At 44.5% G+C, this 24,853-nt stretch overlaps 1 protein-coding gene across 1 annotated transcript in view; it reads left to right on the plus strand.

Annotated features, from left to right (window-relative positions):
• drosha (drosha ribonuclease III) overlaps positions 1-24,853 on the plus strand; it is a 152,320-nt gene that overhangs the window by 98,457 nt on the left and 29,010 nt on the right. The window contains 5 exon segments of the mRNA XM_061713722.1: positions 536-606; positions 10,101-10,145; positions 14,086-14,243; positions 21,840-21,945; positions 24,395-24,536. Coding sequence (XP_061569706.1) covers positions 536-606; positions 10,101-10,145; positions 14,086-14,243; positions 21,840-21,945; positions 24,395-24,536 — 522 coding nt within the window.

Raw genomic sequence — 24,853 nt, forward strand, 5'->3', positions numbered from 1 at the left:
TACTCGGCACGTTAGACCCCTAGTGGGAAAGCGCAAAAGCGAGTCGAGTTGGGCTGAGTAGGTTCTAGTGGAAAAGCGCCATAAGTGTCTGGTTGTTTTATGGTGCACTTAGTACATATTTCAGATCAGAATCCCATTTTTAAACATTTTAAACACGCCAATTAATAACCGGGTTCAAGACAACCGGGCTCACCTCACCGTGGTGATGCAGGCTCTTCCTCCTCCTCCTCCTCTCTCCCCTGACAGGGAGGGTGGGGGAGCTGGGCCTGCACAGGAGCCCTGAGGTCATTTTAACCGCCAAAAAGCAATAAAAATGCGCTCCTACTTTTAATAAAGCAATTATAACTCATTGCCGGCTTCAATTAATTTTAAGTTTTCCATTAGGAGAGAAGTGAGAAATTGCCTCAGATTTGGGAGAAATTCCTTCCACCAGTGACGTCCTGCTTTTACGGGGGACTCTAAATCTGCGTTCTTGTGGAAAATATTTCCACGTTGTTAAAAAAACTGAATTAAGGATGTTTTCTATCTGTTTCAGGGGCTGTGTATCTGGAGGGAGGCTTGGAGGAGGCCCGCCTGCTCTTTGGTCGCCTGCTTTTCAACGGAGAAGTAAGTGGCAGAAGAAAAAAGGGGGACGATTCCCAGCTCGAGTGCAGCGTCTGCTCTCCGCCTCGTCGTTGGTTTTCACGCGAGCGGCGAGCATTTTCAGAGGCGTCTGCTTCTTTTTTCTCTCACGGTCGCAAAGCCGAGCCGTAGACGCCTGAAATGAGATTCTCTTATTCCCGGCGTTTCCGTCTTCTTTAGTCGCTCGGGCCACACGCTGCGTGTTCTGGCGGCACACCAAACACGGAGGCCTCAGCAGCTCCGCTAAATCGTGCTTCACCCTCCGACTACGAGCACAAAGAGCGGGGATCTGGATGAAGCCGGTGCGGAGGTGTGGGCCATTGTGCTCCGCCGGTCTTCAGCGGGACACCTGCCATTGTTCAGATGCGTCTGCGTGAGATCAGCGAGCATGAATAATTGATGAATGAGTCAGTATTTGCATTCATCTTGGCGAGAAGTGTTATGAATCAATTAAAGGACTTGCAGCTCGTCTGGTGCGTTCCAGCAGGCCTGCCTCTAATTGGCTGTTGAGGTTGTTTGTTTGGGATTCGTTTAGCGGCTCCCACGCGTCAGGTCACCCTCAGAAAGCCTGCCGACATGATTGATCGTAATCAGAAGTGTTTGTGAAACAAAACAGGAGCTTCAGGAGTTAATCTCTGAAAAGTCAGGAGCTCAAAAACCTGTGAAGATTATCTTAAGCATATTTTATAAAATGAGTTTATTCATTCGATGGAGGGAAGGTATCAGGGATACGGAAGAGTATTAGGGCCACTTAAAAAAAAATAAAACGAATTCTGAGAAAAAAGTCAAAATTCTGACTTTAATCTCAGAATTCTGAGAAAAAAGTCAGAATTCTGAATTTAATCTCAGAATTCTGAGAAAAAAGTCAGAATTCTGACTTTAATCTCAGAATTCTGAGAAAAAAGTCAGAATCCATCCATTATCTATACCCGCTTTATCCCTTGCGGGGTCACGGGGGTCTGCTGGAGCCTATCCCAGCTCATTTCAGGTAAGAGGCAGGGGTTACACCCTGGACAGGTCACCAGTCCATCACAGGGCCACATATAAACACACAAACCATGCACACAACCACACTCACGCTCACACCTACGGGCAATTTAGAATCACCAATTAACCTAGCGTGCATGTTTTTGGACTGTGGGAGGAAACCGGAGTACCTGGAGACAACCCACGCAAGCACGGGGAGAACCGGGAACCTTCTTGCTGTGAGGCAACAGTGCTAACCACTAAGCCACCGTGCTGCCCCAAAAAAACAAAAAAAAAAAAGTAAAAAAAAAAAAAGTCAGAATTCTGAGATTAAAGTCAGAATTCTGAGATTAAAGTCAGAATTCTGAGATTAAAGTCAGAATTCTGACTTTAAAAAAAAATAAAAAGAATTCTGAGAAAAAAGTCAGAATTCTGACTTTTTTCTCAGAATTCTGACTTTTTTCTCAGAATTCTTTTTATTTTTTTTTAAGTGGCCCTAATACTCTTCCGTACAGGGATGATTGTGAATCCTGGCTTCAAGATCAATATTTCCATCTTCAGTTTCATACTTTTTATCCACCTGCTTCCAGGATGGATGGATGGATGGATGGTTGGATGGATGGATTGGGCTCCCAGGATGATAATCAATATTTCCATCTTCAGTTTTACACTTTTATCACACTTTTATTTTCTCCATCGACACATCTGGCCTGGAGTTTCCTCCATCGTCGGCCAGATTGACCTCGGACTGCCTGACCTGCTCGACCTCGGAAGCCGCTGAGTCGTTTCAGATCTTCAAAGACGCTGAAAACATTTGAACGAGCTTCCTCCTACAGAGACGAGCGTAATCTGTTATAGGAACAAGGCAGCGACGCAATTAAAGGACGCTTTAAAGACGGCAGTCAACGTGGAAACGGAACAAAACCAGGCGGTTTTCCTAGCAGAGATAACCGTGTGGAATGTGGAGGGACATCTGCGTGGCATTTGTTTTATCACAAAGGGAGACAGCAGTTGAGAGGAAAGTTGGGCTCATGATATCATCTCCAGATGGATGGAGGGAAGGAAAAAAAAACAAAGCGACTCGACTGGATGACGGGTTGGACAGCAGATGCAGAGCAGTTATGATTCACAATGTGGTCAACTTCTTAAGAAATGGTTCTTTATCTGATATGATTAAGACATAAAATAAGATGTTATATAACTGCAATCTCAGGGTCCAGGACGGATTGTTTGAACACAGACGAGCTGCACATCTGGAGTACGGCTGGGGGTCTGCAGGAGGTTCTGGTGGGTGGAGGGGGGGTAGCTCTTCAGGAGCCACATTGTTTACGCTTCTCCATTACCAGGAACCGTCCTGGAAAGAGGCCTTCAGGGACCTCTGGGGTTCCTGTCGTAGGTCGGCCTGCAGGAACTACCGCTGCTGAGTCCTTCCTTTTTAAGCAGCGTATATCATAATGTTTTCCTACAGTTGTGCAGCCTCCTCCCTGGATGGATGGATGGAAGGGGCTTCCAGGATGGATGGATGGATGGATAGATGAGTGGATGGATGGATGGATGGATGGATGGATGGATGGATGGATGGATGGATGGATGGATGGATGGATGGATGGATGGATGGATAGATGGATGGATGAGTGGATGGAAAAGAGGCTTCCTGGATGGATGGATGGATGGATGGATAGATGGATGGATGGATGGATGGATGGATGGATGGATGGATAGATGGATGGATGAGTGGATGGAAAAGAGGCTTCCTGGATGGATGGATGGATGGATGGATGAGTGGATGGAAAAGAGGCTTCATGGATGGATAGATGGATGGATGGATGAGTGGATGGATGGATGGATGGATGGATGGATGGATGGATGGATGGATGGATAGATGGATGGATGAGTGGATGGAAAAGAGGCTTCCTGGATGGATGGATGGATGGATGGATGAGTGGATGGAAAAGAGGCTTCCTGGATGGATGGATGGATGGATGGATGGAAGGGGCTTCCAGGATGGATGGATAGATGGATGGATGAGTGGATGGAAAAGAGGCTTCCAGGATGGATGGATGGATGATGGAAGGGGCTCCATGGATGGATGGATCATGGATGGATGGATGGATGGATGGATAGATGGATGGATGGATGGATGGATCATGGATGGATGGATGGATGGATGGATCATGGATGGATGGATGGATGGATGGATAGATGGATGGATGGATAGATGGATGGAAGGGTCTCGATGGATCATGGATGGATGGATGGATGGATGGATCATGGATGGATGGATGGATGGATCATGGATGGATGGATGGATGGATGGATCATGGATGGATGGATGGATGGACCCTTGCCCCCCTTGGCTCTAAACTCTCCATTTTGCAGGTTTTACAGGAACCAAATACGCTCTGAAACGAACCGTTTCCTGCACATTTCTAGAGTCAGGATCGTCTTAGAAACGGGGATTCTAGTAAATGTTGACACGGAAAATATTCAACGAAGTGCTTTGCAGGAATCATGTGACCAAAAATTCAAAAAGTTTTGTTCAACTTGAGTTTGAGACGAAGCACTTCAGTGGGAAGATGGAGATGGCCTGCCCCCCCGCTGTATCCTCCTGATGGCTGCTTTTGTCATTCAGAGCTGAGAGGAGACAGATGGACGCAGAGCAGAAAGCCAAACACCAGCCGCGTGGCCTGATGGAGGGGGGGGTGGGGGGTTATGAGATCTGCAGACCGACTTGGATCCGTCTGCTCCGACTTGTCAGGATGCTTCTTCACTCGGCGCTTTACTGAACTAATGAGATGCAGAGCAACACCGGAGCGCTCCACACTTTCCCAGAAAGGTTTTCCATCCACACGAGGCCCAGCGGCCTCGCCGCCTCCAGCGGCGCCTTTCTTACCAAAACTCACACTTTTAAGTGGATGGATGGAAGGGGCAAAGACTACTTAGAGAAAAAATAAAAACATTGACAAGGTTCTGGGTAGCTCTTCAGGAGCCACATTGTTGACGCGTCTCCATTACCAGGAACCGCAAGGAACCGCAGGAAAGAGGCAACAATAAACATTTGATAAATAAATAATTATTATATTTAATAATTTAAGATTTTTTTTAACATCTTTAAAAAGTTTTGATCAACTTGATTAATAAATATTAAATATAAAAAATGTAATATTAAATGTATTAATTTATTTAATAATAAAAAAATATATTAAATAAATAAAATAATTAAATAAATGTAATTATTATTAATTTCAATAATAAACTTAAGATTGTTTGACTTTTTAACATCTTTAAAAAGTTTTGATCAACTTGATTATTAAATATTTAATATAAAAAAATGTCATTACTTTTATTAATTTATTTAATAATAAATAAAATAATAAATAAAAACATTTATACATTTAATTTATTTTTAATGTATTTAATAATCATTTAATTAATTATTTTTTTTGGTGTACAACAGCACCAGTTCTGAAGGTGAGATGCAGTTGTGACGACCTGAAACCTTGCACGCGTATAATCTCCTCCTCAAGACTTCCTTAATTGCTGTGGCATTCTCCGCTGGAGCAAAACACTTATTTCCTGCACCCTTGTTGTTCTCCCGGCGCGTCACCTTCACCGCCGCTGGTTCCTAAACAACGGCGCTCCCGCCTCCGATGGAATCCGGCTTCGCTGCACACCGAAGCCTGGAGGGGCCCGTAGATGCTAATTTGCTAATGACATTACTGTGGAGGTTATTAAAGCACCGGCGGAGGGGCGGGAGGCGGTTTCTGCGGGGGGAGGGAAGCCGCTCGATTGCTCCCAACCTGGACTCGACAAGCGGCGCGATATGGCTCTGAAAACATGTTGATGCCGCGGCGCCGTCCTGGGGGAAGCGCCTCTTTTAGGAGCAATCACCATAATGATCTCTGTAGTTGCCCATGGGCTAATCTGCTGGATTTTATTAACACACACACTCTCTCACGAGCACTAGACTCGACAAAGGTTGCTGTGACAACTAAGACGGTCGCCATGGTGCTGAGATAATGACTTCTGTTGATGTAGCTCTGCAGCTGCCTCCTTACCTTGCTCACCGGTGGCTGGAGGGCCGCTCGGTTTCAGCCGCTGTGGCAAACTGTTTAAACCCCCCCACAAACCCCCGTTTGACATTGTTAGCAGCTGTGGTTTATTTCCTGAATGGGATGATTATGCAAAGGTTCATGGATACCGATGGACACGTGTGGGGTGTGATGGGATGGGGGTCTGGGGACCCTCTAACCCCCCCAGACACCCACACGGGCCTCTTTCTAACCGCCAATAGTGTTGTTTTTGACAGCCTGTTTCAATTTCAGTTCAATTCAATTTATTTGTATAATGTCAAATCATAACAAAGGTCATCTCATGAAGCTTCACAACACGAAAAACAGAGATAAAAGTGATCACATTTCACACATCATAAAACATAAGCATCAGAAAAGGATCAGCATCAGTGATAAAAGTGATCAGATGTCATACATCATGAAATAAAACACAAGCATCAGAAAACAGAAGAACAGCAAAACATCCCAAAGACACAGTAACATCAGGCTAGCTGACTCTAAGCATAGGATGTTTCATAGAGGAAGGTTTTAAGCCGACTCTTAAAGGCAGAGAGTGTTTCCGCCTCTCGGACCAAGACTGGAAGATTATTCCAGGTTAGGGGCCTAAATTTGAAGGTTCTGCCTCCAGTTCTGCTTTTGGAGCCTCTAGGAATCACAGGTAGTCTTGCATTCTGATCTAGCAGAAAAGTAGCAGAGCAGTTTTAGTCTAGTCGTTGGGTCAAGCTATCATTTTAGTTTTTATTAGTTTTAGTCAGGTTCATTCTCTTTTTAGTCGTGTCAAGTTTCAGTCGACTAAAAGTCTGACCATTTTAGTCTCGTTTTAGTCAAAGATTGCATTTAGCCAAACCCATTTTACAATTCAAACAAGGTTATCTTATTATTATATTATTGTTACCTTATAGACTCAAGAATACATTCATTCCAGATACGGAAGACTCTTATTTGAGTTTACATCATATTTATTTTTCCGCATTTCTCCCCATCTTTTTCTTTTTCGACGACACGTTGGGTTTTCTTTTCCACGTCTATGTAGGAAAGTGTATCCAAAGATGGTTCTTCTTCTTCTCCCAGCCCCAGAGCAGATCCCCGTGTTTCTCTATGTATTTAATTGACGTGAACCTAGAGCTCTGCGTTAACGGCATCAGCCTCTAACCTGCAGCTGCATCTTCTGGATCTGATTCCCCGCTGCAGCGACTGGGATGGAGGACGTGACGTCACCCAGCAGAACTAAACCAGAGGAAACTACTGAAAACATGGAGTTTTTATTTTGTAATCTACATTTTAGTCTCGTTTTTATTCATCTACGATATTGCATTATATATTTAATCATTGTTATCGTCACATGACCAGCATTTTTGTCTCGTCTCGTTTTCCTCAGGTGATGAAGGTTCGTTGATGACGATATTTAGTCATAATTTTTGTTGACGAAAGCAGCTTTAGTTTTAGTTTCCTTTCTCTCTCAGTCCCGTTGTCGCTGCTCTCTTCTCCTCATCCCCAAGTCATGTGATCATGCTCTTCATCAAAGCATCGGTTCCCCTCATGCTTGTTAGATCACCTTGAGCTGTTCCGAGGCAGAAGTCTCTGTTTTTGGACGGCTTTTATGTTGATATTGATCAGCGCTGCCATCTCCCATCGATCTCCGCGCTGCACCAACCACTTTTGATGGATTGATTGGCAGCTCGAAGCAAGAGACCAATTTGTCAGAGAGCGTTGGACCTTGTCAGAGGAGAAAACCGTTAGGCCCCAATCTTAGATGGCCTACGATCCCAGGGGTCGTTGGGTACGGGGGGGAGGTTGCAGCTGCAGGTGGGGACCATCTTAGTCAGTCTTAAATCTCCAGATCCATGATGGCTAGGTTGTTGACAGCCACATAAACCTATTTACAGCCCCCCCTCCCTCTGTAGCGCCGGGGTTATGTCCTCCACATGGCTGCGAGTCAGCTGCTGCACATGATGATTTGTGCCCCCAGTAATTATACCTTCCTTGTGCTGCGAGAGAGAGAAAGGGAAAGAAAAGATCTGTTGTTCTTAAATCCCCACTCGATGCCGGCTTAATCATCGTCTGGCTTGTCTTTGCAGCGGCTGTAATTGAAACATTAGCTGTTCGGGTCTATATGCAGGATGTGGGCGGACCGCTAGCGCCCCGTGGATGGATTTTAATCACAAGCCGACACTGCTTCCATGCACTTCACTCCTTCTGTCCATCTCTCCAGTGCTTAGACAGGGCGGCCGCGGCTCCTTAAAAGATCTTGAATTCAATTTTTCCTAAAATGAGGTCTTTAAATGTCTCATTTTGACTTAAATATCAATCCAAGGGTCTTCATTTTAGAGGGAATATGTCGAGTCATCATTAAAAAGTTTATTTGATCGTTTTGAGAAGAATCTCCTGCGGAGGTTCTAAATCTGTGTTGCCAGGTTGGGCAAGTTTCAGCCCAATTGGGATGAAAAATATATATTCGGGCTGCTTTTCCTGGTTTTTACTAAATGTTTAGGAGAAATTATTAACAAAAAAGTTTCCATTATGGCAAAGAAAAGTAGAAACTTATACAATAAACTCGCTGATATTTTTTTTTGCTTTAATCTACTCAATTTAATTGTAGTCTTTGTTTGGAGCCTAAACTTTTTTTGAGCTATTTAGCTTGAAATGTATTATGCATTTAATAATAGACGGTTTTAACATAGATAATGTATGATTTGGGCTGGTTTTTTATTATTTCGGTGGGTTTTACGTCGCGTCAGATCTGGCAACCTCGACCTCAGTGATGGATTTCTTAGTGACTTGTCTTTTAGTCTTAAATTTAGTTTGAAAATGTTATTAAAAAGTCTTAAATTTACCTCAGTCAAACCTGTAGACACCCTGTTTTGCATTTCCTTCCTTCATTCTTCTTTCTCTCTGTGTGCATGTTGTTTTAAATGCATCACTCCGATTATGAGGTTGCAGCATCGCTGTGCCATCATCTGATCCGCTAGCCGATGCCATTGACAGTCTTTAAACGATCCCCGCAGCCAGAGACCCATTTGCTCACCAGTGACTCTACCGTCGACCCGATAACCGGCCGTGCGCGGTGCAGCGCTCGCCGGCTGCAGGCCCGGCTCAGACACCAGCACCCTAACGGAAGCGTTTACTCAAACATATTGACCGCTTTCATGAATTTTTCATGGGCTGCTCAAGGCGATGGGTTGCCAGATGACTGGGTCGAGGAGGAGAGGCGGCCGTTCGATGCTGCCGACCACATCCCCCCCCACACACACCCCCACACCCCCGTGGGGTAACGCAGCATCTTAAAAGGTTATCTCGTTGAATCTTTTAAACACCTGAGTGATGGTGCACCTCCCTGTCAGCGCTGACCTCGGATCAGAACCTGCATCTGGACACGTTGTCCTTGACAACATTTACTTGTTTTTCTGCTTTCTCCTTTCCGAACCTTGTTTTTTTAGTTTAGTCTTATTTAGTACGACTTAAAGATCTTTTCCTTGAAATCGTCAATAAAACTTGATCTGCCCTGGTCGCTCGGATCCAGTGAGCTCAAGTTGTTCTTTATCATCTTTAATTAAATTCCACATTTAGATAAAGCATTTCGTTAGATGGAGGCGTCAAGGTTCAGGATGAAAAACACCAAACTCTGAAGTAGAATCAAAAGTAAGAGGAAATGTTTCTCTCTCCAGATGCCGGTGTATTGATCATCTATAGCGGGGCAAAAACCTCTGAGCTTGTAACAGACCGACTTCCTGCTCAGCCGTTGACTGTCCTTTTATTGTGAAGGTCCACTAGCTGCACAGTATCTACTTAACAATATCTGGACTAGCCCAGATATTGTTCTTTCATATATATATATATATATATATATGTATATATATGTATATATATATATATATATGTATATATATGTATATGTGTGTGTGTCTGTGTGAACTTTAATCCCAGTTGTCAATTCATTTAATTCACACATGCATGTGGTGTGAAACTGTTGCATAAACAGCTCAAAAAACTGTTTTAATAGCAATAACCCAAATCGATATCGGATCAAATCATGATAATCGATTTCTGAATCTTAAGAATCGGAACCGAATCAATTCTTGACATATGAATCGATCCTCAGCCCTAATCTGGACTGGTTTTTGGTTTTTGATGGACTGGTGCATGTTGGGGAGCGCAAATAATAATCTGAGCAGTTATTTTCAGTTACTATATAACATAAGTTCACTTTCACTCCATCTATCTACACAGCTTTAAATGTGATCGCTACAAATCAATTAGGTCCATCACATATGTTTTTAAGAGTCCTTACTGCCCCCCTGCAGTGAATGTGGGCTTAATATTGGGTCCAAATGCTTAAACAAAGTGTTTTAAATCGTTAAAGATGTGCTTTTTCAAGGTTAATTTAACGTGTGCAGTGGTGTGTTGGAGGTTTATGTGTCTTTTTTCCTGTTTTCTCCACAGGACCTGCGGGAGGTCTGGCTCAAGTACCCACCGCACCCCCTGCAGGTTGGTCCAGATGTGTTTTATCATCCATGTTTATTTAGTCCGCTTGCCTTCCACTAATGCTCATCTCCTCCCCAAGACACAGAACCAGCCTGGAATCCTTGAAGCGTTCCAGCCTGATTGTGTGTGTTTTTTTTTGTTTTTCATGTGCGTTGGAAACCGAGGTGGACAAGCTTTTAGTGAATTTGCCCGAGGCTGGATTAGTCGTTAAAAACTGTCGCAAGGTCCCCAGCAGTCTTCCGTCAGCCTTCCCGCGCGCTCCGTTCTGGTCCAGGCCCTAATCTGGCTCCTTTCATTACTCATTCGCTCCTCTTCTTGCAGCATCATCCTTTCTTTCTCCCGTCATTTTGTGCTCTTACCGTCTGCTGTTCTCCGGGTTGCAGGATCTGCCCAGAAACACTGAACATGTCAGCAGTGTTTGTTTGAAATTAGGATTTGGGAGACGAGATCAAAGATGCCTTAACAGGATTACAGTCCCGAATCACATGGGACCCTCGGGGGACCGCCAGGCCTCCCTCTCTCTGATGTCTTCGCGAGCGGAGAGCGTTTCTTTGTGCGCATGCCGAGGCTCATCTTTGAGTACTTTACTCTCTCCGTGTCGCTGCATATGCAGGAGAGTGTCTGAGCTCTCGGTTTGAGCTACATCTGGACCGTTTGTCATCCCCCCCAGCGCTGACGATCCCCAGATGGAGGCCAGAGGTTTTTGTTTAGCAGGAGCCAGCGGTTCGTCTTCCCGGGGCCCGTCAGCAGGTCTGACCCCCCGTGGTCGGCCCTTCAGCCTCCGCGGTGCAGGGACCCCCGAACAGCGGGGGGCCGGAGCAGCCATTAGCTGCAGCCTCATTACCTCCAGCAGCTCCTGCCAGGGGGGTAAATCCTGCTCCGCTGCCTCACCGTGGCTCGCCGGCGCTGTGACCTTTGGGCTCCGGATGATATAATCGTAGCCACTTGACATGACATAAAAAAAAGCATCTTCCACATCATCGTGTTGTGTAATTGGCGAACGCCTCCCCCCCCCCCGAAGAATTTGTGAAGCATTCTTGAAATTATAGCTGAAAGGTAACAACGTGTAACCTAATTCCCTTCCCCTCCAAGATTAGGATGAAGAAACGGAGGTGAAAGAGGAGCAACCCTAATGAGGTTTGAGCCGACGGCGATGGCAGCCCGCCACGCCGAGTGTAATTACGCGTACACAGATCTCTGGCATACAGGCGTACATTAGCGGCGCCGCCGCCGAGCCCTACGGAGGGATGTGGTTTACACGCACCTCTCCTGTACTTGTGTTTACTTGATTTTTTTTGTGTTTTTTTTGGTCCTCCAGCACATCATCACCCCCAACTCTCCAGGATAATTTACCAGAACGTCATTTATGTCGAGAGTGAATTACAAAATTTCTCCTTTGGTTTATCAGGGAGGTACATGAGCGCGCAGCTTTTTGGGCCTCGACTCTGATTCTGCTCTCGCTCGCTCTCGACTGAGCTGAAAGTAACGCTTTGAAGCCATTTCAAACATTTTATTTATTTATATTTCCATGCCTTCTGTTGATTTCTCTTTAATTTTTTTCCCCCTGACTTTCTCCGTTTGAAGCTTTGCTGCTGGCCATTTCCCCTGAAGGATAGTAGCTCGCGCCTCTGAGTGCTGAACTCGTCAGATGTCGTTAGTTGTAATGCATGACATTTAAGCGCCTGCCGTTAATTAACGGAGGGGAAAGAGAGAGAGGGAGAGAGAGCAATGAAATGTTTCTGAGGACACACTTGGAAGATGGAACCATGACATTACCGGCAGCACTCCAATTAAAAACATTGAGTTTAAAAATACATCTCTGCTCTGTGCTCCGGCTTGACATGGGAGACTTGGGGGGGAAAAGGAAAGCCGTCGTTGCCTCACGAGAACAGACAAAGAAATCACTTGGGAAGTGATAAAACTTGTCCATCTTTCCTTGGAGAACCATGTTCTTTAACTTTCAGGCATTAACCGCCTTAGTCGTATTTGAGCATCCACAAGAAATCCCAATGTTTTTCATCTCCCGAGGAACAGAGGTCCTGATGGAGCCTGCGGTCGCACCTCGGAGACGCCAATTAGGTTTCCTCCAGCCGGCTGATTAATGCCCCCGTCAGGACGTCTGTGGAGTCAGCACTCACCGCCCCGCCGTGTCACCGCCACTCGTAATGAGCGCAGGTGTCGCGGCTAAAGAGAGCGGCGTGGGTTTGCACGACCTCTGACCTCGCCGGGCTCTCCAGCCGAGGTGGTTGTTGTTGTTTCTGAGTTCAAAACTCACGCAGACGAGAAAGGAATGGACCGTAGAAAGAGGAGCCGTTTGACTTGAAGGTTAATGACCAAGAGTCGCCTGCTCCGACGAGGCTCTCGAGCAGAACACGCTGTGCAGGTTTACTTGGCTCATGTAGAACGTCATTCATCAACTTGTTTTTCCTTCGTGATTCAAGGCTGCTGGGAGTTTGGTTTGTAGAGGCTGACCAGGCTCGAGTGGAAGCTCGGCCTCCCCGATAATTCAGGACATAACTGAATTACAATTTTTCTTTTAGTTTCTTTCTTTCCATCTTCCCCCGTTCCCTCCGTCTCACCAGCCAGCCTCTTTCACCACATCCAGGAATCTTCTCTCTGGTCTCCCCCGTCGTCTTCTCCTGCCTGTCAGCTTCACCTCCAGCATCCTTCTACCATCCTCCTCTGTACGCGTCCTGATCCACCTCTCATGTCATCTCCAAGGCGTCCAGCCTCTTATGTTCTTATTCCTAACGCTATCCGTCCTCGTCACCGCCCGGATTTATGGCACTTTTCCACTAGTACCTACTCGGCTCTACTCATCTCAGCTCCACTCAGCTTGGTTTCTTTTCCTCTGAAATTCAGCACCTGCAGCAGAAGTAGGAGGTTGGAGTGAAGCTGCTGTGACATATTTGATTGTGTGACAACAACACTAAAGATGTAGAACCTGGAGGAGATGATAGATGTGCTGCTGGGTCTGTGGCTAGTGTTCGATATCAAGTTAAAAAGTGAGAGTGAGAGAAGCTTCGAGCTGCGACACTTTTTACGTTTTTTTTGTTTGTCTCGCGCTGCTGAAAAGTCCGTTGGGAGCCGCGAGCAGCTATGAAGTGACAGAGCTCCTGGTGGATCTGGTCGTTCCTTATCGCCCGTCTACATCCCTTTTTAATTCTCTCCTCAGCCGCCAGGTTTATGAACATCTGCACCTCAGAGTTGGATCATGAAACAGACTTTTGCTGCCGTTGCTGGTCAAATAAAATGAACCAGAAGCCGTCAGAGTCGCTCTTTCTCTGATGTCACATCCTGACTCAGACGTCTGACTCCAAACCCCCGACCAATACGTGGCCTGTAGTGTGATGACGTCAGAAACAGCCGACTCAGCCGCTTAGAACCTCGACAGAGTAGTTACAGAAAAAGTATCTACTCTGCACATTAGACCCCTGGTGGGAAAGAACCAAAGCGAGTGGAGGCAAACTGAGCTGAGTAAGGCAAGGCAAGTTTATTTATATAGCACAATTCAGCACAATGTAATTCAAAGTGCTTTACATCAACATTAAAAGCAGCAAGACACAATTAAACAGTAAATAACAAATAAAATGAAATACAATAAGAAAAGAGGTAAAATAATAAAAGCACAAGTTGTTAAAAAGTAAGGGCAGTAGAGTCAAGCAGGTGAGTATTTAATTTAAGAGTACGCCTCAGTAAACAGTAATGTTTTTAGGCCTGATTTAAAGGATCTACAGTTGGAGCAGACCTCAGGTCTACAGGAAGTTTGTTCCACCTGTGAGGAGCAGAATAACTGAACGCTGCCTCACCTTGCTTGGTTCTTACCTAATGGCACTTTTCCACTAGTAGGTTCTAGTGCAAGTCTGAACCATCACCATCTGTGACGTCTGCTGCCCTGAACCCGTAACGATGACACGGTTGGTGCGTCTTCTCCCTCCTCCAGGTGCAGGAGCCTCAGACCGACCGGCAGCTGATCGAGACGTCTCCCGTCCTGCAGAAACTCACCAGCTTTGAAGAATCCATCGGAGTCCTGTTCACGCACGTGCGGCTGCTGGCCCGGGCCTTCACCCTGAGGACCGTGGGCTTCAACCACCTCACCCTGTGAGTGCCGGCGCTAACAAACTCACCGCCAATTAAGACGCAAAGTGAGCCAGTCGTTGGCCAGATGTGATTTGCAAGGATGCAGAAGATGTAGTTCATCTGTTCTTTGTTTTTTTTTCCCCCTCAGAGGTGATGAAGCATGATGTATTGTATTTTATAATGTGATCCGAGGCGCCGGGAGTTTTCTGCGCGGAGCGTTTTAAATGGTTGTATCTGTCATGAATGCGGCAGCCGCCTCCTCCTACTTGATCATCACGTTTACCCCCTGCAGCGCAGACATGCTCCTGCACTCACCACGGCGGCTCGGATAACAAATGACATCTTGAATGTCACGTTCAAAGTATCTTCTGTGATAGATGGCTTCTTTCTGTGTTGTTTTTTCCTGGCCCGTTCCCCCCCGATCCCGGGTTTCTTCAGAGAGCAGAGATCCGACAGAATCTCAAGTTCACATGTAGCTGCACGGCCGCAATGCCTCATGGGAAATGCATTCTTGATTGACCGGCTCTTTAGCTGAGGGTTTTATATTTCTTCTTTATTCCACACAGTCATGTATCTTTTATTTGAGAGTTGTTGTTGCCTCACTCCTCCCTGTGATACGTCTTGATTTTTACATAATTTATTCTTTTTAATGCAGTTTTCATGAAGACCAGCAACACTACATACATGTTTCTGATCTCGTAAAGGGAATATTTAAAGAAAAAAGGGTCGTTGCTATTTCAAAAACAGCCTTCTGCCTTTTCTTAGAGACACCTAGGTCTTCGGATACGTTGCTCGGTGAGGTGTACAGTAGTGATGCACCGAAATGAAAATTTGTGGCCGAAACCAAAAATATTAATAAAAACCTGGCCGAATACCGAACAATACCGAACATGGTTCTTCACAGTTTTTCATTTATTTTGCCAATTTTTTCACCATTGCATAAATCAAATAAATTTGATTTAGGCTTTTAAAAGAAAAAAAATCTTTAAAAAAATTACAAGGTAGAAAACATTTGTTGAACATAAAAAACTGAACATTTTTTAATTTCCCAGCATTTTTTAAATATTCTAGCAGACATTATACTAGCTAAGAACAACAACTTAAAATAAATAAATTAGCAAAATACATTTTTTGGCCATCTTTGAGCTTACGTTAGGCTTAACTTACTGAACATTGTAACATAGGCCTTAAAACAATAAAAATGCATTAAAGCGCTCAGGGTTTTTTATCATTTCAAATGATAAATCAAACTTGTAGTGCCCCCTCTAGATATTTGAGCAGAACATTCATTGCAAACAGCCATTCTTGTATTATTCTTTGCCACTCTAAAATACTTCCACACTGCTGACATGTTTGCATCGCGCCACTTCATTCCACGCTCTTCGCTGTTTGATTTCGTCATCTAAACGCACCTGTAATAGATTGATTTATGTTGTTTTGGTTCCACCTGCTGGTGAATGTTAGGTAAAATTCTTATGTGGTTAGTTTTTGGTTGGCCAACGATTTATGTGGTGCGCAACAGTTACGGAGCGGCCAGTCTATTTATATTACAACGCCGTTATTAATTGTTCGGTTTTTTTCACACTTATTCCACCGAACACCGAAAGTGTTTTTTTGCCATTTTCGGCCGAACAATTTCGGTTACCGAACAATCGGTGCATCACTAGTGTACAGAGTTCAGGGCCGTCACCGTTCCATCTTTCTGTCCATGCAGCATTCGCCGAGCCTTTTGAAGCAGCTCGCTCAAAGCTGAAGCTCCAGTTTCAAGACAAGGGAGACGGATCAGAGTCCTCCAAACCTTCTGCTGTGGACAGAGATGCAAACACATGGTGGAAAGGGGAGCTTTTTGTACCGTATCCACGCAGCGTTTCGATCCAAACATGCCAGGAACAACTTTACAGGAGGGAGACCATGATATCCCTCCTTTAATTGCAGTATTTCAGTGCTCCTGTGGGTTTCTCTGCACTAATTTTTTCCCTCCTTTCTTCCCCGTGTCTGACTGTTATGACGTTTGTTCAATAGTCGGTAAAGTTTCAAACTTCTGCAGGGTCGGCTGGGAATTGATTGGAGAGAGAGAGAGAGCAGTCGGGTCTGATAGTAACAAACAGGTCATTGTTGTCCTGCTCCCCTCATTTACTCACGGAAAACAGGTTTGAAAAGATTGCAATTTTCATAACCAGCGCTTCCGCTAATGAGACTGTTCACTCCAATTTGAGGGGCTTGTGATTTTGACTGTAAGAGGGTTATTTGCAATTGAAGCTTAACTCTCTTCTGAGCTTTACAATCCGACACAATGGTGAGCCTGACAGCTAAAGCAAATTAGCCTTGGCAGCGCACGTTTGATATCTTATTGGCATCCTGCACTCTGTAATTGCTTGCTTAGGTTTGCCACAAGGACACTGGTGCTGTGTGCGAGTGTTCGTCTCTCTGGATGTGTGTTTATGGTGAGAGATGGACTTCTGTTCAGGCTTTTCTACGGACCTGGGGGTCAGAGGTCAACAGGTCTGCGTCTTACAGGGCTTGACTGAACTTTTCAGAAACCAGAAGGCTCAGGTTCGTCGATGGTTTCATCAGTTAACAGCTTATCGGATCCAGAATGAGGATATTTGAGCTTGCATAGAGAAAACGGTCCTGCTGTCCTGGGTTGGTTTGGTCCGTTTGTGACAGACTTGCTGGTAGTGGAGCTTCCTGGACGGCTCACCAGTTCCTGAATACGTCTGTTTTTATTGATTTTCCATTAAACATTTATATTTGTTACAGCTTAGTTTCACTATCAATTTGTACATAAGCAAAGAATGGCTGCAATATTCAAATAGTTACAATTACCGGTATAAGAGAAATAAAACTAACAGAAAAAGGCAATCCCTCCCTCCCAGTCATCAAAAGGTTGATTGTCTAATGTTGTATTTTCAAGTCAAACATCACCAAAGGATTACAAAACAATAATGAAGTTAGATCAAATTAATAAAAATAAATAAGTATATTAGTAAAGAAATAGGCAGATACTGAAAGAGGAAAGAATATAAAAAGGAGTCGTAACAAAGTAAGTATGCGATCTAATATTACATAAAGAGAGAGACAAATGTAAATAAATAAAAAAAGGCCTCACATCAATGTTCGTATTTTAATCATCCACATTCAATGGTATTTGTAGAGTCTCGTAATCCAAAAAAGGGGGTCCAAATCTTTCAAAATTTTTGCCGGGAACCTTTGAGAGTATGTCTCATTTTCTCTAGTTTCAAGATAGTATCTCTAATCCATCTTGTTAAATTAGGAAGTGCTTGTTGCTCCAGGAGAGAAGAATGAGACGTCTTGCAAGAACCAGGTGGTGGCGCTAGAGCTAGTTCACGTTTTAACAGTTGCTTTAATTTTCAGTATATAAACACATTCATGTCAGGACATGTCTTTAATGTTGTTTGAACCGCTCTTTAACGTACTTTTAACCACTAATAGCGGTTGAGAGTACTGATGGAGATGACAGACAGACGAGGAAGAAGAAGCCTCCTGTATCGGTTACTTTGAGTATTGATTATTGGACATTCCTGTTAGTTACAGTATCACATAAAGCCCCACCACGTTTTGTGCATCCTGTGGCGCTACATCAGAGCTACACGGATACAGGTCTGACCTGCTGATATGAGCAATTCCAGATAGCAGAGGCTGCAGGCGTCGTCTTCCCGTGGCTTTGTTTTGTCCTTTTAGACTTTTTGCCTTTTTTTTTTTCTTTCTAGTTTCTTTTCTTTTCTTTTTATTGACATTCAGGATTAGACATTCACATCCGATACATTTGCACACATCCACGTCGCAAAACAACACTTTTCTGGACTTTAACTGGACATCTTACATCTGTTGTCTGTCCTAAATGTTGGGATACTGTTTTAGTTTTATGTCCAAACAATGAAAAGAAAGACAAACCACCAAAAACTACTACAGTATGTACAAGTAGGGAGTGATCTTTTCAACATAACACAATAATTGACTTGAGAAAATAAAATCAGGCCTATGGAGCGTGATGTAGTTGACCCAGTTTTCCCAGTATGAGGTGAATTTCTCCAATTTATAATAATAAATGCCATTATCTTCTCCATTTTATAAATGTCCATTGTAATTTCTATCCATACCTTTTAGACTTTTTACTTTATAAAATCAGTCATTATCGGCGTAAAAATGACCTGCTACTATCGCCCGATATGGGCAACTGATGTTGGTTAATCCTTTTCATTCAATTCAATTTTATTTGTATAGCATCTAATACAACAAAAGTTGTCTCTAGGTGCTTTCCAGAGACCCAGAACATGATCATTCATAAAGAAATGATCTAAGATTTAGCATTGGATTGATGAGTCATGCTGACGTCACGACACGAATCCGCTGAATTGTTTCAATCTCATTGACATTTATTTCGATGTATCCTTGAGCAAAAAATGGAGGAACTGATGTATTTTCAGGGCAATTTCTGTTCGTTAGCTCTTTAGCCGCCAAAGGCAGGTTGACCCAAATAGAGACGAGTGACTTGAGAGCTGGAGCTGAGCAGCGGCCGCCCGTGAGGACCAAAGGTCACCCCCAAGTAGGTCGCTCTGTCATGATCGAGCGCCGAAGGAGGTCATACAATGGGAAGGAAATGTCAGACAATAAGGAAGAGCGCAGATGTGAAAATGGGACTGAGGTTGGCCTTTGGCCCGTCACTTTGAGAAGAAATAGAGGACAAACTGACCTAGATGAAGAGGGTGCAAGAAGTGATGAGGGGGTGCCGAGCGTGGAGGCATCTGTCAGCCGGCGGGGCCGACGAGCCCAGTCTTCCAGGCGTCGGCTTCCTTTTACAGCTCAAGATCTGCCGGTGCCACCGAGAAAAGATCCCTCTCTCTTCAAGCTCGGCCTTTATTTACTGAAAACACGTTTGAGTGTTCGGCTTTGAAAGGTGGCGATCGGCAACCATTCACACACGCCATTATGTCTTAAATCAGATTCAGAAAATGTATATCCCCGGAAGAAAGGAAATCACGCTGTGGCAACATTTGTAATCTTTTTTTCTGAGGAAGTTTCAGTAGGACTGAATAAGTCCGCCCCCCCCCAAGAGCACAGCGTAGGTGGGCTGAAACCGCTTCACTCAGTTGCTCTTAGAGGAAAAGTATAGCTTAAAGATGTAGTCGTTCAATAAGGATGTTGCATCACGGACCCTCGGACAATGAAGCCGACGAAAAGAGAGCGCTATTAAACCAAGAGAAGCCGTTGAAATGCTCAAAACTGAGCAGTTTTTATTTTTTATTATTTTCCTACCTTTGAAAAGAAAGAGCACTGGCTTCCCAAACAGCGTCTGGCCCAGAGGTCGGCCGCTCATCTGGACAAAAGTGCTCAAATGAATCGAGAACATTATTTTTCCAAGAATGAAAAGGAAAGAGTTTGTTTGTTTTTTTCTTCTTTTTTCTGTAAAAAGTGGAGTGCTGCCGTATTGGGAAGCGGGCAGCCGTCTGGCCGCCCCCTCCGAGGGCTTTTAAAGCCGTTTTTAGGTCCAAGTCAAAGGCCAACAAAGACTTGGACTCCACACTTTGCTTCAATTTCCCGCCTCGCTGAGGCTTTGTGGCCCCACCGCTGCAGAGGATGAGGGCGGCTTTCTGTTTTCTGCTTTTCCTTTCACTTCCACCTGCTGTTTGATGTAAAGTTATCTGGAAATACACCTTTTTAATCTCCTGCAACACTGTAAGCTTTTATTTTGGCGGGTTCTTTCCGCTCCCGCGGGACTCTGGGGGGCTAATACGTGAACTCTTGTGCAGCCTTTGCAGATGACGCAATTAAGATCCACATCCCCATCAGTCTTCTGGGAGACCCGAGCCCCCGTCAAGCCTTCCCACGTTGCAAAACAACACTTTTCTGGACTTTAACTGGATCAAATGTGCAATCAGGGATCTTTTTTCAGGCTAATCAGTGTTTTTCTTGGATTGATTCGGTCAGTCTTGTCACACGTTGAGCGGTTTGGGAGTTCTGGAGGTTGTGAAAGGGTTAAATACCTTAACTCCTTCACAACCAGTTTGATTAATGAACCACCTGGTCCGTTATTAGTTAATGGGGGGGCTTAATCAATCGCTTAATCAGAGGAGAAACAAACACTTTGATCACCAGCTCCTCGTCTAATAGGCTTTTCATACGGAAGCGACGCCCGCTTGCAGTGAATTAGTTTTTAATGAGACGTGGGTTGTTGGTTGGGTGGTGCCGGGCCGGGCCGGATCGCTTCAGACTCGGGAACATGAACTTGAAGGTCTGAGAAGTGCAGAAAAACACCCTCATTTCTTCCAGCGTCCTTTAAACGGTTAAACGATGAGAAAAAGAAGTGTGTTCAAGACATAAGTGGCCACTTATATTTAGTTTGTTGTAGTTTTGGCTTTCAGTTTTACAGGATTTTTAAAAAGCTCTGAACGGACTGAAATTGTTAGAACTTTGACCTCGCTGGAGGAGTTTTTGAGAAGAGAGTTGTCCACACAAAAGATCAATTCAGATTTATTCACCAAATCGTTGAGTGAGAGTTTGTGTGGAGGACGGTTTGTTCCCCACACCAATTTGTTACTTCAAACCCGGGACTGAGCGGTTTGGAGAGATTATCCACTGCAGTATTTCTGAAAGATACTTTGATCGCAATTGTGATTGATTGATTTTTGAGTTTTATTTCGGTCCATTTGGATACAACATAATACAACATAAAAATAGTCCAATATTTTTAATGGCACCGAAAAGGTATAGGCTGAAGCCAAGGCTTATCATGCCTACCCTTTTATGAACCTCAACTCAGGGGGTTTTATACAAAAGAAAACTAATAATTTGGATTCAAACATTAAAAAAAGAATGGATATGGTGCAGTAACTGAGGCTTAACAGTAACAACGTAATCGTCCAACAATAGACAGGGTTTCTGTCAAATACTGAGTGTATCTATCGACTCATAGCAGGAGCGTGTCCGTACTTTTGATTTCACCCCAGATTTTCTGCAGCTTCCAAAAGTCGGTCGACAAACTCCTCCGTCTTTGATACAGTTCTTGTCCTCCTCGTCGGCGCCGAGGACGGACATGTGCTCCGCTGCTCGACATCCTCCCTCCTCGCCCGGCGCTCGGCAGCGGCCCACATCTGCAATTCTAATCTATAATTCTGTTTAATTAATGGCCATTACAGCATCCGCCCCCTCCCGCCGCGCCGTCTAACACTGCGATGGGAATTACTCCACATTCGCTGCCTCTCACTGCTGCGCAGCACCGTGGAGCCCCCATCAGCCCCCATCAGCCCCCTGCAGGAGCTGCTCCCCAAACGTGTCGCTGCTTGTTGACGGGTTTTTATCGTGTTGAAAATGCTTCTTTGGTATCTTTGTATGGAGCTTTTTCTTCATAGGAGCTTCTTATTCCAGCGGTCTGACTTGTCACGCTACCTGTCGCGGGAAATGCACATCAGTGGCCTCCTCCGCCTCTTAAAGGAATAAAAGCCTCTCTAGAGGGAGTACGATGTCTTTTACGCACCGTTGACGTGTAGCTGAGTGACCTCGGCTGAAATATCACATGTTCATGGTTTTGAATGTCCTCCTGGACGCTGGCGTTTCCTTCCCTCATTACCTGTCTCTTTTTCTGCCGTTTGTGTTCAGGGGCCACAACCAGAGGATGGAGTTCCTGGGAGACTCCATCATGCAGCTGGTGGCCACCGAATATCTCTTCATCCACTTCCCCGACCACCACGAAGGACACTTAACAGTAAGTGGGAATAACACGCAGACCGGTGTCGGAGCCGAGTCTATTTATCTGTGAAAACTTTAGAAGATTCAACCTCGACCGCTTGATGAAACCAAAACTACTGAGTGACAGAAATCATTTATACTCACTCAGTTTCAGTCCAGTTATAAACCTAGTTGAAAAGAACATAATAAAGAGCGTAAAAGAGGTTTTTCTACGAGAAGAGCAAAGAAATACGTGTGGATTGTTTTCCCATAATGACGCTTTTTATTAAGCAAAAATGAAGCCAAAAAGGATCTAAAAATGTGGGTAAACCAGCTTTTGGAGGGACTGACAGAGATGCGGCCGACATCGTGTTAGAGGCGAATTAGAGGCTCAGAGTCCTGATTGAAGAGAAAACTGCAGCTTCACTGAGGAAGGGACCAAAAAGAGAGTAAAAAGCATTTCAGATGTTTCGTTCCGTCTTTCCCATCCGTCCATGGTGGCCGTATAACTCTGGCCTGGCCGATGTGTAAGTAAGTAAAGTTTATTTATATAGCACCGTTCACAGACAACGGAATGTCACAAGGTGCTTCACAAACACTAAAACATCAATAACACGAATAAAACACTACAGTAAAAGTAGAAATACGATAAAAAGAAAACAATACCGATAAAAACTCCTAGAATAAAAGTAGATAAAATCAACATGGTGGTCATAAAACAACCGTCTCACTACTGATGTTTAAAAGCTCTGAGAAACGTTGTTTTAAGTTTGCTCTTAAAGCATCGATGGAGTCCAGAGAACGTGGAGACGGCGGGAGATCGGTCTGGAGCCTCGGTGCGAGGGACCATCAGCAAAATCTGGTCACATGATCTCAGCCTCCCAGATGAATCGTAGGGTTATAGCAGGTCCTGGATGTGGGAGGGGGCCGGACCATGCAGAGCTCTGAAAGTCAGCAAGATTTTAAAGTTAAAACGAAAAAGGGAGCCAGCAGGGAGCCAGTGAAGAGTTTTTAAACTTGGGCTGATGTGAGCCCTCGTATCAGAGCAGATCAGCAGCCTCGCTGCAGAGTTTAGGACTTGCTGAAGACGAGACAGTTCCTTCTTGTTTAAGCAAGAAAACAAACGACGACACAAAAGCATGAACAATTCAGATCCAGATCATTTTTTGAATCAACTGTTCTTAGTTTAGAGATGTGGAGCAAGGGTTTCTTCTTAAAGACCAATGCTGATCATGATCAGCACCTGTCTGCAACATCCTTACTCAGTATTGCCCTCCATTTAGTGTCTTTTTCTTTTTGTCTCATTTTTGTTAAATAAGTCGTAGTAGGATGCAAGTGCTACAATTAAGACTAAGTTATCAGGTCCGTGACATGATTGGCTGTAAGAGGGACGTCTCAGAGAGGCTGAGTCTCTCCAGGCTATGAAAGAGTAACAGACTGTGGGATAGTTTAGAAACGATGCTCCTCCAGTTGCGAAAACGGACGCTCCATCACTAAGAAGAAGAAGAATCAGAAGAATCATGTTTATTTGGCCAAGTCAGGTCAAGCAAGACATGGACACGGTTATCTTTTTTCACTGTACAGTAAATAGGCAAATAGGCAAATGACAGCTCTTATTAACATATATACAATTTAAAAAAAAAAAGTGAAAGGTGCAGCAGTATGAGGTAGACATGGTTACCAGCTCGCTGGTGAACAACCGTCGGTACGGACGATCTTCAGAAGCCAGCTGATGCTCGACTACGTGAAAGTGGAGCCGAGTTTGAGCCTTTGGCCCCGCTGCAGTCCACATGTTCACCCACAGTGGACGTTTCCCTGTTTTACCTTGATTTGAATCAAAAAACACGTCTATGTCAGTCTTTTTTTCCCATTTCCTTCCTTCTGGAGTCTCTGAACGCAGGGATCCGTTTTGTGATGCTGTCAAACGTCACAGCGGTCTCCTCACTTCCCTCGCTCCTCTCCTGGACACTGACCGCTGCTAAACCGGACGGGTTGGTAGTTAAAAGCCTAGAAACAGAAAAACTCTTATTGGAAGACGTCGTCTGAATAAAAGCTTCCAGCGTTGAGACACTGAAAGGTCCAGCGTTCCCAGGAGCCAAAATGGAGCACATCTGAAATGGATTTGAGATTAAGGAGGAAAAGTGCCCATTCAACTAGTCGCTGGTGTGTTTGTACTTCAGTCGAGGACAGATTCATCTGTCGTATTTCATTCCAGTTGCTCTTCTCTGCATCTCGCTGCTAAATTTAACAAGTTTGTGTTTTCCTTTTAGACATAAATGTACTTCTAACCGGTCCAACATGTCGTCGTCGCTCCGCCACGAGTCACAATGTAATATTTAACAGACCGATGTGAAATCTCCCTGAAACATTTTTCTCCACATAACCCATTCTGGTTCTGATGAATTATTCCATCTCCTGCTCCGTTTTGATGCTTTTTTACGGTATGTTTTTCTGTTTATTTCCTCCCTGTGTTTGCTTGTCTGCAGCTCCTGCGCAGCTCGCTGGTGAACAACCGCACGCAGGCCAAGGTGGCCGAGGAGCTGGGGATGCAGGAGTTCGCCATCACCAACGACAAGACCAAGCGGCCCGTCGCCCTGCGGACCAAGACCCTGGCCGACCTGCTGGAGTGTACGTAAAGCTGCTTTCTTCAACGAAAATTCTACCTAAATATCATCGTCAACGAACCTTTATCACCTGAGGAAAACGAGACGAGACGCAACAAAAATGCTGGTCATGTGATGATGATGATTAAATATAGAATAGCTGAGAGGGAATTCATGAAAATCAAGCACTTGGTGACAAGTTTTTGATATTTGGCATGGTGTTAGGTATGTACGGAAGAGTATTAGGGCCACTTAAAAAAAATAAAAAGAATTCTGAGAAAAAAGTCAGAATTCTGACTTTTTTCTCAGAATTATTATTATTATTTTTTTAGTGGCCTAGAA

This window comes from Cololabis saira, chromosome 22 (assembly GCF_033807715.1).
Source record: "Cololabis saira isolate AMF1-May2022 chromosome 22, fColSai1.1, whole genome shotgun sequence".
In the NCBI taxonomy this organism is placed as follows: domain Eukaryota; kingdom Metazoa; phylum Chordata; class Actinopteri; order Beloniformes; family Belonidae; genus Cololabis; species Cololabis saira.